At 38.3% G+C, this 18,250-nt stretch overlaps 1 protein-coding gene across 1 annotated transcript in view; it reads left to right on the forward strand.

Annotated features, from left to right (window-relative positions):
• Positions 1–18,250, forward strand: part of LOC131159844 (uncharacterized) — a 155,232-nt gene that overhangs the window by 21,955 nt on the left and 115,027 nt on the right. Inside the window, 3 exon segments of the mRNA XM_058115033.1 lie at positions 7,844–7,889; positions 8,774–8,846; positions 8,919–8,976. Coding sequence (XP_057971016.1) covers positions 7,844–7,889; positions 8,774–8,846; positions 8,919–8,976 — 177 coding nt within the window.

The raw sequence follows: 18,250 nt of genomic DNA on the forward strand, positions 1-18,250 counted from the left end.
TGTAAAATTGTAAATAGGTTATGAAAGCTGTGTAAGAGGTAGCTTTGTGAATTTGACTTGAGAAATAAGTATGTGCTTTCCCCCAAATTGTATTTCCTTCTTTCACCTCCTCCCTTCTTCTTCTCTATTTCTCTTCCAATTTCTCTCTTGGCAGTAATTTCACATTGCTGCTCTGCGTCAACCACACATTAACCACATAATTCGTCAATATGATCCTGGGGTTGTCCCTGAACCCCTTTCCCTCCAGCTGCAAAAATGACCTTCATAGGAACATGAATGAGATGATGACTCCAAGCACATACTGTTGGAAAGTTTCAAAATTTATCCAATCAACTCTCCTTGATTATAGGAGAAATTTCTGTAATTATGTAAATAATGCTGCAAATTAGGCTGCATGCTGGGACTGAACATGTGCCTGAAATTCTGGCAGCATGTTCCTGAAATTCTAGCAGCATGTGCCTGAAATTCTGACAGCATTTAGGTGCTGGAAATATGCCTGAAAATATGACACCCACTATATTAATTTCTTCTATATAATGAAAGCAAACCCTATGAGAGGGATATTCAGACAAAAAACTGACATGGTATCAGAGCCTTCTGCTGCTGCTGCTTTGCTGCTTTACCCTGTTTTCTAGTTCAAAAAACAGAGTATTTTTGCACATTTTCTGTTCAGCTTTCATTGCTGAAATTTCTTAGAAGCAGTTTTAGTTCTTATTTCTACCGTTGCCAGCCTTCATTGCTGGTGGTTTTGTTCAGCCTTCATTGCTGAAATTTCTTAGAGCAGTTTCCGTTCTTATTTCTACCGTTCTTATCGGCTTGTACAAATTATTCATTCAAGAAATACATAAAACCTATTCTAATTTCATGGTATCAGAGTTAGGGTTTCTATAATCCTAATTAACGATGGCAGAAGGAGCCTTCAATAGCAGAGGGTCGAGCACCTCAGAAGCTCCTGACGGAGAGACTAAAGCCATCTCCACCTTGAATTCAAATGAGCTAGACAACTCGTCCTTCCCACTCTCGGCGAAGAGACTGAATGGAAAGAATTTCCGTGAATGGGCTTAGTCAATCAAACTCATGATTAAAGGTAAAGGAAAATTAGGCTACCTTACCGGTGAGAAGAAGAAGCCCGCCTCAACCGACGCTGCAGCTCTGTAGAAGTGGAAGTCGGAGAACTCCATGGTGACTGCGGAATATTAGTTGAAAAGGAGAGGTTTCAGAGATGGGTTGGTAAATGAATCTATCTATCACATACCAGACCCGACATCGCATTAGCAGTAAGTGTGGTAAGCCAACACATGCATTCACCAAAGGAGACTCACCTAGAGGCTGTGTACAAGATTCTCAGTTATCTCAAGGGTTCTCTGGGCAAAGGACTCTTCTTCAAGAAGTGTGAAAGCAAGGAAGTAGAAGTTTTTCACAGATGCTGATTGGGCAGGATCAACGGAAGATAGAAGGTCTACCACCGGATGTTGCACATTTGTATGGGGAAATTTGGTGACTGGGAGGAGTAAAAAACAGAATGTAGTGGCTCGAAGTTGTGCTGAAGCTGAGTTCAGGGCAGTTGCACAAGGGATATGTGAAGGACCGTGGTTACGGAAACTTTTGGAAGAACTACAAATCGCGGTGAAATTCCCTATCAAACTCTATAGTGACAACAAAGCAGCCATCAATATCTCTCTTAATCCAGTTTAGCATGATAAGACTAAGCACGTAGAAGTGGACTGACACTTTATCAAAGAAAAGGTTGAAGAAGGAACCATTTGTATGACTTATGTTCCTACCAAGGAACAAACAGCAGATATCTTTACCAAAGGGTTAGCTCGATAGAGTTTTGATGATTTCATCTGCAAGTTGGATATGATCAATATCTATGATCCAACTTAAGGGGGAGTGTAGAAATCCCGAGTGTCTTGGAGTGACTTAGGAGATGTTTATGTAGAGAAATGTCTATTGTTGAGAAGTATAATATATTGGCTTGTGCAAATTATTCATTCAAGAAATATAGAAAACCTATTCTAATTTCAGATATCCGGTACTTCTATTGGTTCCTTTGCCCAAACAGGTAATATGTCGAGTGCCTATTCTAGCTCTCTAGCCTTTGCACCATGGATTATTGATTCAGGTGCATCCGACCATATAACTAATATATCTCAATTGTTTCAATCTTATTATCCTTGTCCGGGTAATAAAAAGGTTAGGATTGCAGATGGGAGTCTTTCATCCATTGCAAGAGTAGGTTCAATTAGAATTTTCGAGAAAATAGAATTAAAATCTGTCTTTTATGTTCCTAAAGTTACTTGCAATCTTCTGTCTGTTAGTAGATTATCCTATGAGTCTAACTGTCGTATCATATTCTTTGATTCTCACTGTGAATTTCAGGACTAGAACTCGGGGGCGATGATTGGCAGTGCTAGGATGATTGATGGCCTTTATTATTTTGATGATACCCTATTTAGCAATAAACAAGCTCAGGTCTTGAGTGGTAGTACTAGTTCAATCCCCTTGCGTGATCAGATAATGCTTTGGCATCTTGGATTAGGGCATCCTAGTCTTTCTTATTTAAAATATTTGTTGCCTAACCTATTTAAAAATTTGAATTGTACTTCTCTTCATTGTGACGTGTCATTTATCAAAAAATCATTGAGTTCTTTATATTTCAAAAGGCTACTGTGCATCAAACCCTTTTTATTTGATTCATAGTGATGTTTGGGGTGCCTCTAAGGTTACTATCTCATTTGGAAAAAAATGGTTTGTGACTTTTATAGATGATCATACTCGGATTTGTTGGGTATATTTGATGAATGGAAAATCTGAAGTGGAAATATTATTCAAGAATTTTTATAGTATGATCGAAAACCAATTTCACACAAAAATAAGCATACTTCGTACGGATAATGGTACAGAATATTTCAACCAAGTTTTGGGAAATTTTTTGAAAGAAAGAGGGATTCAACATCATTCCACTTGTCGTGACACCCCACAACAAAATGGCATTGCTGAAAAAAAAAATCATCCTTTACTTGAGGTTGAACGGGCTATAATGTTTTCAATGCATATTCCAAAATATTTGTGGAGGGATGCTATTCTAACTGCTTGTTACCTTATTAATAGAATGCCCTACCTGTGTGCTGCAGTATATCACTCTTTTGGCATACTTAGAAAAATCCTTTCCTGATAATAGGATAATTTTTGATCTGCCTCTAAAAGTATTTGGATGCACTATTTTTGTTCATATTCCAGCTCATCTTAGATCTAAACTTGATCCTAGGGCTGAAAAATGTGTGTTTCTTGCATATGTTCCCAATAAGAGACAGTATAAATGTTTGGATTCAAAAACAAAAAAAAATTCACATCAATATGGATGTCGTTTTTGTTGAAAATCAGTCTTACTTTAAGCAAACTTATCTTCAGGGGGAGAAAGAGAGTAGTGAAGATCAGTTTTGGCAGACTTTTATACCAATGCCTAATGTTTTCCTTGACATTGACATCCCTATACAAAACATTCAAAGAACTGAAATTTTAAATAGTGAAAAAAATGGAAATCCCAATCTGCCTGTACAAAGCGCAAGGGATTCACAAATAAGGGGAGGATTGCTATAGAATAATCCCTCATCTGAGCTTCGTGTTTATACTAGAGGCAAGTATTGTTCTAATACTAAGGATCATCCCACAATTTCAGAGCAGAATCAATCATCACCTCCAAAAATTGTTCATTTGGAAATTCCAGGTAATCCTTCTACTACACTTCCAGTTGATCAATCTACTGACCTTGATGTACCTATAGCCATTAGGAAAGGAGTTAGAACCTGTACCACACCCCCGATTGCCAAATATTTATCATACCATAGGCTCTCTCATAATCATAAGGCCTTTACATCCAATATTTCTCACCTATTTGTTCCTAGGACCATTCAGGAAGCTATGGATCATCCGGATTGGAAGTTAGCAGTTCTTGAAGAGATGAATGCACTACGGAACAACAGTACTTGGGAAATTGTTGATTTGGCAAAGGAAAAGAAAACTGTAGGTTGCAAGTGGGTGTTTTCAGTTAAATGCAAGGCTGACGGCAATATAGAGAGATATAAGGCAAGACTCGTTGCAAAAGGGTTTACACAAACGCACGGAATTGACTATCAAGAAACTTTTGCTCTAGTGGCTAAGATAATCTCAATCCAAGTGTTACTCTCCTTAGCTGTACATTCTAACTGGCCCTTACACCAGTTTGATGTAAAGAATGCTTTTTTAAATGGAGATCTAGAGGATGAAGTTTTTATGGAATTACCACTAGGTTTTGAAGGTAATCTTGGCAGAGATATGGTTTGTAAATTGAAAAAATCATTGTATGGGCTCAAGCAATCTCCGAGAGCTTGGTTTGAAAGCTTTGGGAAGGCTGTAAAGGGTCATGGTTACAGCCAATGTCAAGCTGATCACACCATGTTCTATAAGCACTCAAGTGAAGGGAAGGTTGCTATTCTAATTGTTTATGTTGACAATAATATTTTGACAGGTAATGACATTAAGGAACTTGAGAAATTAAAACAGATGCTTGCTAATGAATTTGAGATTAAAGACTTGGGTGACTTGAAGTATTTTCTCGGTATGGAATTTGCAAGGTCAAGAAAAGGTATTTTTGTTTCACAAAGAAAATATGTGCTTGACTTGCTTGGAGAAACAGGTTTACTAGGGTGTAAAGCAGCGGAGACACCTATAGAGCCTAATCTTAAACTACAACCTGCCAAGTGTGAGGAAGTAACCAATAGAGACCAGTACCAAAGACTGGTTGGAAGGCTACTTTATCCATCAAATACACGTCCTGACATAGTCTTTGCTGTCAGCATGGTAGGCCAATTCATGCACTCACCAGGGCCTGATCACTTCGATGCAGTTTATAGAACCTTGAGATATTTAAAGGGAACTCCAGGAAAAGGTCTATTGTTTGAAGACCATAGACATCTACAAGTTGAGGTATACACTGATGCAGATTGGGCTGGGAGTAGAACCGATCGAAGATCAACTTCTGGTTATTGTGGCTTGTTGGTGGAAATTTGGTTACATGGTGAAGCAAAAAACAAAATGTGGTAGATATGAGTAGTGCAGAGGCAGAATTTAGAGCAGTTGCTCATGGAGTTTGTGAAGTGTTGTGGATTAAAAAATTATTGGAAGAATTGGAAGTCACTAATCTGCTACCTATGAGACTGTATTGCGATAACAAATCTGCCATAGCTATTGCTCACAATCCAGTGCTTCCTGATAGAACAAAACATGTTGTGGTCGACAAGCATTTTATAAAGGAGAAGCTGGACAGGGGACTGATTTGTTTACTCTATATCTCTACTACTGAACAAGTAGCAGATATACATACAAAAGGACTACCAAAGAAGCAATTTGAAAATTTGATCGGCAAGCTGGCTATGGAAGACATCTTCAAACCAGCTTGAGGGGGAGTGTATGAAAGTTTCACAATTTATCCAGTCAACTCTTGTTGATTATAGGAGAAATTTCTTTAATTATGTAAATCTATTCCCCTTGATTATAGGTGAAATTTCTGTAATTATGTAAATAATGCTGCAAATCAGGCAGATTGCTGGCACTGAACATGTGCCTGAAATTCTGGCAGCATGTTCCTGAAATTCATGCAGCATGTGCCTGAAATTTTGACAGCGTTTAGGTGCTGGAAATCTGCCTGAAAGTATGGCACCCACTATTTAAATTTCTTCTGTATAATGAAAGCAAACCCTATGGAAGGGATATTCAGACAAAAAACTGACACATACTGTTGCATATCCAAATTGCATCTGATTCATCAGCAAAATCAGATAAACCAGCTTCCATATCTGCTTTTAAGATCAAAATATGACCCTGGGTTTTAAAGCATGCATCCCAGTTTAACCTGAGACTAATGGGTTTTTTTTCTTCTAAATCCAACCCAGGGGTGCTTGATTGATCCTACTGGATGGGTGCTTACGCTGAAGAAGAAGACAATAGACACAACATGAGCCCGACTGTTTTAACTGAGTCATGTTTCAAACTCTGCCAGTGGGAAATGAACACCCTCACTCTGTCTTGGAATCTTTTTTATGAGCCTGGCCTTCGTTTTATTAACCTCACACTTAATTAATGGGTCTGCTGTAAAAAGTCTAGTCCAAAATGGGCCCTAACTGAGTTCTAAAAACCTGTTCATACTACACGTATTAAGATCTTAGTGGGCCTTGGTTGAAAATGTTCATCGATTGACCCAAATTAAAACAAAGGGTAAAATAACCCACCCCTGCTCCTATAAACCCAGTTTTGAAAGCCTGAACTGCCCAAATAGTTGTCGCCTGATGCTGCTACTCCTTGCAACCTTAGCTGCTGACCATCTTTTTCTCCGGCTACATAATTTTCACAAGAAGACAGCGTCAAACAACCACAATGGATTCAAGGATCACCAGTTTTAGAAGATGATGGCCAAAACATTCACATCACAACATTGTCTCATTCAACTTCTATCTTGACATCTGGTGCAACATCAACCTGCTTCACCAAACTCCTAACTTTCACTTGACCTACAATGAAATTCAGAGCCACATTAACATCTGTCCATAGAGAACCCATCACTCCTTTTGAAATGAAGAGAGAATGACCTCATTTTTTTAGACAGCCCTAACACCAAAAACTTACCACTCTTTGTTGACCAAAGCTCCTCTCCCAATACCAAAATTTCTCAAATTTCTTGCAAGGAGAAAATCATTCCAAGCATACAAAAGTCAATGAAAGAGACTCATATAACCACCAGGCAGTTGTCAACAAGACCCTAATCTATCTATTGACTTAGAGATTTCGCTCCAATAAAAAAACATAAATTCCTTGCCCAGATACTTCAGTCTCAGATTGAAGGACTTGCTCTGATCCGGACAGTTCTTTGACACTTCCGCTCTGACATTTTGAGATTGTTGTGGAGAGCATATGTTCAATAACTCACTGAGAGGGTACAAGGAGAGAAGCAGTGATTATGGATAAAGAGAGTTTCACCTGAGATGTTGTCATGCTCAGGGAGTTTCACCTTACATCTATGATTCCAAATACCCATGAACTGTTATAGAGATGTGCTTGTGTTGTTCTATTTAAATAAAGAGACTAACTTGCGTCTGTTTTGTCATTGTACTCTCTCTTGGGTATATAGAACTTCATTTTTGGCATCTTTGGGGAGTGGTGGGTTTGTTCATCCATTATCCGTGAAGTGTTTATCGCTTCATTTCAGGGGTTTTTTGGTAATACTGAGGAGAATGCTCTTTGGAGATGTTCTTCCTTTGTAGTGATTAGGTGCATTTGGGTCGAGTGTGATGCTAAAATTTTTAGAATTTGTTTCTTGATATTTTATGGAGTAGGGTGGTCTTCTGAGCTTTGCTTGATGTTTAGTGAATGGGTTCTTGAGAAGGGTCTCTTTGACTGACATGCTGACATTGCTTAGATTTGTTTGTTTCTTTTTGTTCTCTGTTTTTTTTTAGGTGTGAGATGCTTATCTTCCTGGTCGGTTCTTTTTCTTCATTTTCGTCACCTTATGTAACTCTTATTTCATTTGAAAAATAAAACAAAATTGCTTATTCAAGTTTTAAAAGCTTGACATCGTGATTGTTTTGAGATAGGGTTTCATATATATGATACAAATCCTATTGCTCATCATTATGTTATTAAAAACTATGGAGACAAGGTGGCTGATTGGAGTGTTGTTTTACAGCAATTTCTATTTTGTCATCCATTAATAATTTCTGCTTATAAGTCACCGATATCATTACAAGAGTTGGTTTTTTTACCCTTCTCTGATTAGTATTGTTATTTTTTTTTATTTTTTATTTTGCAGTGAATCCCCAAAAGGTGCAAATGATGCTTCTACATTCCAGAGAAAGGTTCATTAAATGATTAATCACTTATTTAAAAATTTTGCTCCTGTAGGCATCTGAATGATTTTTGTTGCATATAATGCATGATGAGGAATAATCATCTAGTACCACAATTATAGCTGAATTGTTTGTCACTATTCTGTTTTTTATATACAAAAATCTGCACAATGCACACAAGTCAGGCTTAATTAAAAGTACTTTTTATTAGTTTTCAATGCACCTTTTATTAGTTCTGTAAGTCGGAGTATTTTTATACATGCATGCCAGCAATGAAATTATTTGACAAGCGTACCTAATTTTGAGATTTAGCATCAAAACTAAATAAGCTGCTTCAGGTTGAAGACTGGTGCACCTGCCAGATATTTAATAACCTTGGCTTAATAGAGCATTTCATTGATTCATTTGTTCAGGATTGTTGGGAAAGAAGTATTTTACCTGAGTATGTTAAACAGATTTAGAAATTATTGAAGTCAAACAAGCATAATATTTAACAAGGACATATGTCACTGGGTGCACTGTTGCTTATTAAAATAATCAGAGACTGAGTTTTCATTGTATTATATTTGGTTAACACTGGAATTATTTTCCTTAGTGTGAATGCAGTGATGTGAAATATGTAGTTGAAGGTATTGCTTATAAATTGTCTTTTAGATATCCATAAGTCTGCAATGCTGTAACAAGGTTGTCAAAGGATGGTGGGGTATAAGTCATTCCAAAACTTCCTAGAGTTTATGACTCCTTTAGTATGGGTTGACTGGAAAAATTGTAACACATTTTAAAGGCATTGACTGAGCAACTATTTTCTCTTTATGCATATATTGTCTCTATTTGTCTTCCTTAGAGAAAAGACTTAATTGGTTCTGAATAATGATGCTTGTACCTGTGCTCAGCTTGCGGTGGAGTGCATTTTTTGCTCAGCATGCATTCGCTTTGTTGAGTGCTGCCCACAGGAAGGACTTACAGGTTTGGTTCTCTTATTCTAAGTTTTTGTTTTATTCATTTGCATTTTTAATCCTTGGCTTGGCTTCAATGCAGAGAAGCTTTGGTCTGGGCTTGAAAATTTTGTGTTTGACTGGCTAATCAATGCTGACAGGTAACACTATTACATATGACTAGAAATTTTAAGAGTATTAGTGTTGACTTCTGTTGTGTTCTCTTGTGAGTTAATTTATCTATTTATATATTTATTTATGAGTTTTTTTTTTTTTTTTGCATGTATGAAATAGAAAGATCAAGTTCCTTTGTTTTCTAATAGGGGGAATTGGATTAAATTTCTTTCTTCAAAGTGCAAATCTCTTTGCAGCTAATTTATAGCTTTATCTTTAGTTCAAGTATGAGGCAATAATTCTCAGTTAAAATTCAGTGCTAAATTTTATGTTTATTGAATGTTCTCTTCCCCCTTCTGTTTCCCTCTTCCTCTTTACCATGTCTCTCTCCCTTTCCCTCTCTCTCTCTGTCTCTACACACACAAACACAGGCCCACACCCCATATGTGTAAAGTTTGTAAAAAAAAAAAATTGTGTTTGAAAATGTCCATACTTTTTAAGGTTGTTTATATGAAAATAAATTTATATCATTTACCCAAAATATATAATATTATGTTTGACAAAAAATATTTGTACTTCTAAAAATTTGTTTATGCAACAATACTCTTATGAGAGGCTACTACATCATTGCCATTAATATTGTCTTTCTATCTTTCATAATGAAATAATTTTTATCCTAAATGAAAAGATACCTTCTGAAAATTAGAAATTGTCATACTAAAAAGGCCTCATTTAACCCATGAGGTAAGCTGGAATGGGGCAACACAAATGGTTAAAAACTAAAAAGGTCTGTCCATATATTTTAGTCAGATTTTACATTTTCATCTTGTTTGAACAATCAAATTGAAAAACCCATTTTTCCACCTATGCAGGATTTGCACTTTTCTTTTCCATTTATGCAAAAAAATCACTTGAAGTTTGAATAAATTTCACACATCCTTCTAGTTTGATGCATCACTTTAGTCCCTATTGATGAGGTATTTGTTAATCATTTGTTAAAAAAGGCTCTTAGATGTGCCAATTATGTCACAACTAATTGTTATGTCAATATGGACATGTACTAATTGTTATGTCAATATGGACATGTTTTAATGTTTCAGTAAGGATAATTTTATTAATGCACATTTTTTCTTGGTGACATGGAAAAACTCTCTCTCTCTCTCCCTCTCTTTTTTTCCTTTTTTTGTGGCTAGATAACATGCCATTTGAATAGTTGACTCGTGTAAGCTTTTGTTAAGAATTGGTCAACAAATACCTCAATAATGGGATTTGTTAGAGATTATTATGTCTTTTAGTATTATTATTATTATTATTAATAAATGTGTTAGTATGTTAATTAGTGAGAGTTAGTAAGGGTATTATTGTTATTAGAATGTATTTGATTTGTATCATAAATAGAGGGAGAGACCTATCTTCAAGTTAGGTCATTCATTTAATCAAAATCTCAACTTGGTATCAGAGCATGATCTAATCTAAACCCTCTCATACTCTGCTGTTGCAGGAAAACACATTCCTGTCGCTGTGCTTCTCAGATCCACCTCCACCCTTCATTATTTCACAAAACCAACCATATAGCCAAAAACAAAACCCTCCAAAGCTTACCCCCACACAACCCCATTGCCAGAAACAGCCCCACGCACCTCCATGTGCAGGCCAACTGCCGGCAGTGCCGACCACGTGAGAGAGTTTCTGGCCACCTTTTTTTCCTTTTTCGTCTACCATGTTCTGATTCCTTCTCTAGACAATATTATCTGCTGTTGGGCATGTTTTTTGCTCAAAGATCCAACCTTTTTCGACCATGCACTCATTATAATCCGTTAGTTTCTTTTCAGTGTTTGTAAAGGCTTCTTTGTGAGTTTCTTGGAGCAGTGACAGAGTTTGTAAGTTAAGTTGTGAGGCTGTGGCAGTGCTATATTAGTTGGTAAGTCGTTCCCCTCGTTCGTGGTTGTGTTGGTGATTCACATAGTTTGTGATTGCCCCAATTAGTTTTGATTGTTCTTCTTGTTTGACATTGTTGTGGTTGCAAGTTTGTGATTGTTGGGATGGAGTCTATGAATCCCAAAAACATGTTTCCTTCATCGTTGCCAAAGATAATGACTCAAAAGTTGGATGGAAAGAATTATGTTCAATGGTCTAAAGTTCTTCGGGTTTATTTAGCAGAATTAGGAAAATATGACCACTTGCTCCAATTTGATCCTTCTGATAAGAAGAGAAAAGAAGTGTAGATTCAAGAAGAAGGCTTGATTGTTTCTCTCTTGTGAAATTTGATGGACCATAGATTGCACGAATGTGCATGCACTAGATACGTGCATAGAGATTTGGGATTATGCTAAGCTTTTATACTCTAGTAATATTACACGTATGTATGATTTATCCTAGGAGTACTTTTAGTTACATCAAGGATAGGAGCATTGCAGATTATTTTGGAGAAGCGTATTCATGAGGAGCTTAACATCGTGCAACCTATAACCACCGATGTTCGTGAGATGCAGAAGCAAAGTTGGCAGATGACAGTTCTTTGGGTTCTAGTGGGTTTGAGACTCAAGTTTGAGGCAATCAAGTTCCAGATACTTGCTAGTGTAGAGTTGCCATCAGTTGCTGATGTTTATTCTCTTGTCCTTTGTGCTTCCTTTAGCACATATTCTCCTGCTCTTGCATCTGGCTCTGAAAGGACAACCTTTGCTACACAGGGTGATTTTAGTTCTCTACTGAACAATTGTTGAAGTTATTGAGGTGATTCGATTAGTTGTGGTGGTAGAGATGGACGAGGTAGAGGGACACCTCACAAGTGCACCATTGTGGACGAAAGAGCAGTGTTGGGATCTCCACGTGGACCTTCACGTGTTGCTAATGCAGCCACCACTGACTTCACCCCTTTGGGGGCAGCCAATGCAGCCACCACTAATTGCACACCTTTGGTGCCGAGTCAGAGGCAACGTAATATATCCATGTCATAGGAGGAGTATTTCAAGTTCTAGCAGTATCAAACGTCACAACAAGCTTCTCTTCCCACTACATCTCTTGCCTAAACAGGTAGTCCCACAGTATGCTTGTCATCCAGTACTTCTTGTCCTAGTCCTTAGGTCATAGACTCCGTTGCCACTAATCATATCACAAGTATGCCTAATTTCTTCTCTACCATTTAATATCCTACAAATGTACCTTGTGTTACTCTTGTTGATGGATCCACTATTGTAGTCTAGGGAATAGGGATTGTAAATCCCACTTCTTCTGTTTCTCTTTCTTTGGTTTTGTATATTCCAAAGTTTCCTTTCAATCTTATGTTTGTTAGCAAGATTACTATATCCATGAATTGTTCGGTAATATTCTTCCTTGATTTTGTGGTTATTCAAGATTTAATGACGAGGAAGATGATTGGTGGAGGGCATGAAGCTGGTGGACTTTGTCACTTTGAGCCGCTATCTCCTTCTATCGCCTGCACTACTATTGCCAGACCTCTCCAAATTCATTGTTGTTGGTCATCCTTCAATGGAGAAGTTGAAACGTCTTGTTCTTGATTTGAGTTCTGTGTCTATTCTTGATTGTGAGTCTTGTCAATTCGAAAAACTCCATCGTTTCCCTTTCACTTCTTGAGTCAATAAACATGTTGCAAGCCCTTTCATGTTAGTTCATTCTGATGTGTGGAGTCCTAGTAGAGTTGTGTCTAAGTTGAGTTTTTGGTAGTTTGTAACCTTTGTGGATGATTATTCAAGAATGAATTGACTAGATTTAATAAAAATCATTCTGAGTTATTTCATGTATTTTGTGCCTTTTGTTTTGAAATAAAGACTCAATTTTGATTTGCCCATTCGAATACTTCAAAGTGATAATGCTAAAGTATTTTATTTCACAATTCGCTACTTATATGACTCAGTTTGGTGTTTATTTTTTTTTTAAAAAGAGGGTGACACCTCCTAGCTTTATTAGAAAACCCCTCAGTTATGGCGGAGGAATACCGTGGTTCCAAGCTTGAGACTTTGGGACATCAAAAACAAGCTCCAAGACCCTAAAACTAACTTAACCAACATAATCAAAATCAATAAACCAAAGACCAGCAACCAATCAAAAACTAAACAACTATAAAGTGGAAAACAAACAAAACTCCGAAAGATAAACACAAAACATTATGAGCGCAAAGAAGGAAATCCCAACAAATCCAATCGAATCATTCCCCTGACTTGCTGTGGAAGATCATCCTGGCAACTATATGATCAAGAAATACCAAATTTACCCTGTTTGGCAAAGAAATCTGCACTTTTATTCGCCTCAGTTTGGTATTGTCCATCAATCATCCTAGCTCACACTCCTTAACAAAATGAGGTTTAGAGAGGAAAAATAGACATATCCTTGAATCATTCGCACTTTACTTTATCAAATGTATGTACCTAAAGTGTTTGGAGTGATGCTGTACTTATTGCTTGCTATTTGATCAACAAGATGCCATCCTTTGTTCTTAGTGGTAAAATTCTCTACTCCATTCTCTTTCCTAATTCAATAAGGATATGTGCGATGGAATAATAACTAGTGTAAGGACTGGAGTGACTAGAGAATTTCCAATCATAATAGGTGTACATCAAGGATATGCTTTGAGCCATTATATTTTTGCTTTAGTGATGGATCAATTGATTAGGAGTATCTAAAATGAAGTTCCATGGTGTATGTTGTTTGCAGATGATATTGTATTGAATGATGAAATTAGGGGTGAAGTAGAGGCTAAGTTAGAGTTATAGAGAATTTTAGAATATGGAGGCTTTAGGGTCTGTAGAAATAAGATAAATATATGAAATGTGATTTTAGTAATAGTAGGAGGAATATTGCAGACAAAGTAAAACTTGATGATGATGAAATAATTAGCACTAGTAGATTTTGATACCTTGGACTTATTATGCAAGCTAAAGGAGAAATTGAAGAGAATGTAATGGATAGAGTTAATGTAGGTTGGGTAAAATGGAGAAGTGCTTCAAGTGTGCTTTGTGATCGTAGAGTACCCCTAAAATTAGAAGGGAAGTTCTATAGGATGACTATAAGACCAACTATGCTATATGAATCAAAGTGTTGGGCAACTAAGAAACAACATATCCAAAAAGTAAAAGTTGCCAAGATGAGAATGCTTAGATGGATGAGTGGTATAACATTGAAAGATAAATTAAGAAATGAACATATTCGTTGTAAGTGAGGCGTAGCACTTGTAGAAGATAAGGTAAAGGAGGGACGACTTAGATGGTTTGGGCACGTACAAAGTAAGTCACAAATTGTGTCAGTGAGGAAGAGTGAGTGAGTTATTGTGGAAATCGCAAATGATTTGGAGAAGATTTTGGTAGAAGATTAAGGCTCTAATTAGATTCGATATTTAGGTTGATTGTATGGGTTTACTTTTATATTTCCATATTTTATTCTTTGTGTACATGTTAAATAGGGACCCGAGTATGTAAAGAATGCACAATTGAATATACAACACATTTATTCTCATTTTCTACATGGTATCAGAGTGCGAGTTACTTTGAAACTCTAAGCAATCCATGGCTGCCCATAAAGGAGACAGCCATGAGTCTAGCCAGTCGGCAACCTAGGAAGGGGAGTCGGAGATAATTATGGGCTCGGCTGGCGTATTCGAGAATTCCCCACTCCATCTTACTGTTGAAAAATTCAATGGTTAGAATTATAGAGAATGGGCAGAGTCAATCAAGCTCATTATCGACGGTAAAGGAAAGCTCAGCTTTGTTACTGGTGAGACTCAACGACCACCTACTATCGATGCAGTGGCATCCTAAAAATGGCGGTCTAAGAACTCCTTGATAATGTCATGCTTGATAAACTCTATGAAGCCAGCCATTGGCAAAATGTACCTGTTTCTCCCGACGGCAAAAGACGTGTGGGATGCAGTGCGTGAGACATACTCTGATGGTGAAAATGTTTCCTTGATTTTTGAGTTGAAGACGCAGCTATGGCAGGCGAAGCAAGGAAATCGAGAGGTCACCGAATACTACATTGATATGCTCGCACTTTGGCAAGAACACTATCTCAGTTGCAAAAAGGAATGGGAATGCTCGGGTGATTGTACGTTTAAAGAAGAAGCTAGAGAACGAGAGAGTATTCGAGTTTCTAGTGAGGCTGAACCAAGAGCTTGACAACGTGAGGAGCAGTCACCGGTCGCTGCCCTCCATCCGAGAAGTCTTCTCTGAGGTTTGGCGAGAGGAAAAAGGACGAACGTGATGTTGAAGGAGCAAAACCAGTCTAGGCCCTAGGCATCAGCTCTTGTAACCCGTGGGCCTCATACTGGAGCTATCCCAAAACAGTCCAGAAGGCCCTATTGTGAGCATTGCAAAAAAACGGGCCATACTAAAGACACTTGCTGGACCTTACATGGCAAGTCCGCAGAATAGAAGCCCAGACAGTCCAATAAAGCCCATGGTCATCAGGCCTCCTCTGAAACCCAGGAAAAAAACACACCCACAGAAGCCCATGGTCTTGCAGCTTCTTGTGGGGGATTTTATTTCGACCAACTTGCGAAAATATATGAGCTATTTTCCAATTTCCAAGTCTTGGGTCAGTCCTCTAATAATATGTCATCTAGTTCTTTAGCCCACAAAGGTACTTTTTTGTCAGCCCTTGGTTCCACTTCTCATTTTACCCCTTGGATTGTTGACTCTGGTGCATCTGACCATATTACCGATGCTCATCATTTATTTTCAACATGCTCACCTTGTGCCGGTAATTTAAAAGTCAAAATTGCAGATGGGACTCTATCCCCTATCGCTGGTAGAGGAGTCTCCGTATTTTTGAATCTATTACTCTTGTATCTGTCCTCCACGTTCCTAATTTATCGTGCAATTTGCCATCTATTAGTTAGTTAACCAACAGTCTAATTGCTCAGCTAAATTCCTGCCCTCTCATTGTGTCTTTTAGGACCTATCATCGGGGAAGACGATTGGTAGTGTTAGGGAATGTGACGGGCTCTACTACTTTGACAAAGATAATGTGAATGGACCGTGTCCTCCTACTGTTTGTAATTTTGCATCTAGTCCTAGGGAAAGTGAACTTTTGTTATGGCACAAAAGGATGGGACGTCCTAGTTTTCAGTATTTGCAGCATTTATTTCCTTTAATATGTTTGAATAAAACTGCCTTGGATTTTCAGTGTGAAGTGTGTGAACTTGCCAAACACCATCATACTACTTTTCCTAGATCTCAGTTTAAACCATCCATGCCATTTAGTCTGATTCACAATGATCTATGGGGTCCTTCTCGTACTCCTAATAGGGCCCATACAAAATGGTTTATTACTTTTTATTGATGATCACACTCGTCTGTGTTGGGTATATTTATTGACTGATAAAACTGAGGTTCGATCAGTCTTCATGAATTTTCTGATACAACCAACTTTCACACAAAAATCCAAATCATTCGTACTGACAATGGTACTGAGTATTTCAATCACTCGTTGGGCACGTATCTTCAAGAGAATGGTATTATCCATCAAAGCTCTTGCGTTGGCACCCCTCAACAAAATGGGCTTGCTGAATGGAAAAATCGACATATCCTTGAAGTTCCTCATGCTCTGTTGTTCACCTCTCACATACCAACAAAATTTTGGGGTGGCTTAATTTTGACGGCCACATACCTCATTAACCGAATGCCTAGTAGAGTCCTATCCTTTGCAACTCTGCTCCAAAAACTCCAAGAGACTTTTCCCAATTTTAGGCTCGGCTCACATCTTTTGCTTCGTGTCTTTGGGTCCACTGTATTTGTCCACATTCATGCACCCAAGCGAAACAAATTGGATCCTAGAGCACTTAAATGTTTCTTTCTTGGTTACTCTCCCACACAGAAGGGTTACAAATGCTATGACTTGGTCTCCCAGAAACTCTATGTTAGTCTCGATGTCACCTTCTTCGTACATACCCCCTACTACTCGCTTCAGGGGGAGTCCTTGAGTAAGGCTCGACCCTCAAACTCAGACTACTTCGATATTGCTATTTTCGAGACCACTCCATACCCTATATTCACTCCTTCGCGTAGTACAGAAGGAAACTTGAACTTAGGGGGAGATGCGGAAAGACAAACAAATAGGGAAACACTTGTCTACTCAAGGAGGCCAAAATCGAAGTCCAATGAGACACTCACTTCTGAAGCACCAAAAGAGTCAGAACCTATGATAGTTCCAACTCCTCATGAGCCCGACTCCAATCCCGACCAAGTAAAAGATGACTTACATTGCTCTTAGAAAACAATCTCGTTCATGTACTCTCCACCCTATCTCAAAATTTTTATCTTACAATGCTCTTTTTGCCAAGTGTCGTGCTTTTGCTTCTTACCTTTACAAAATCCAGATTCCTAAAAGCATTCAAGAAGCCTTGGATGTAATGCCCCAACCTGGGTCTGCTAGGGAGCACTGCGTCTCTCCTCCTCCACCTGGACCAGACAACATTTTTAGTGTGTTTTGTCCTCACTCACACACTTCTTGAGAAAACTTCCCAGGTGGTCACTCATTCCAAGATTGCTTCAAGCCAAGCACGCTTAACTATGCAGTTCTTATGGAAAAGCTCCCGAAAAGAAATGTGCACCTTGTTGATATGGGTAGTAACATCTAATATTTTTAAGTCTTTCATCCATGGGATATCACATTCTCCCCCACTTATAGAAGGCAACGTCCTCGTTGCGAACCCACATTTCCAAACCCAGGTAATGTGAATCTCATCACACTTCTGGTTGGGTGTTGGCTTTGATACCATTTGTAATGCCCCAACTTGGGTTTGCTAGGGAGCACTGCGTCTCTCCTCCTCCACCTGGACTAGACAACGGGGGGCGGGCATTGTCAGACTAATAACTGGTCCAACAAACCAACATGTGTCCTTTTTAGTGTGTTTTGTCCTCACTCACACACTTCCTGAGAAAACTTCCTAGGTGGTCACCCATCCCAAGATTGCTCAAAGCCAAGCATGCTTAACTATGGAGTTTTTATGGGAAAGCTCCCGAAAAGGAAGGTGCACCTTGTTGATATGGGTAGTAACATCTATTCTTTTTAAGTCTTTCATCCATGGGGTATCACATTGGAGATTCCAGAGTGGAGAGAGGCAGTGATGGAAGAGATAAGGGCACTAGAAAAGAATGGAACTTGGGAGGTGATGACTTTGCCAAGGGGGAAGAAACCAGTGTGCTATAAGTGGGTGTTCAAAGTAAAGTACAAGGCTGATGGCATGGTAGAACGATACCAAGCCCGCCTTGTGGCAAAGGGGTTCACTCAGACATACGGTGTTGACTACATCGTGACATTTGCACCTGTAGTAAAGCTGAACACTATACGGGTTCTCGTGTTCCTGGA

This window comes from Malania oleifera, chromosome 1 (assembly GCF_029873635.1).
Source record: "Malania oleifera isolate guangnan ecotype guangnan chromosome 1, ASM2987363v1, whole genome shotgun sequence".
In the NCBI taxonomy this organism is placed as follows: Eukaryota; Viridiplantae; Streptophyta; class Magnoliopsida; order Santalales; family Ximeniaceae; genus Malania; species Malania oleifera.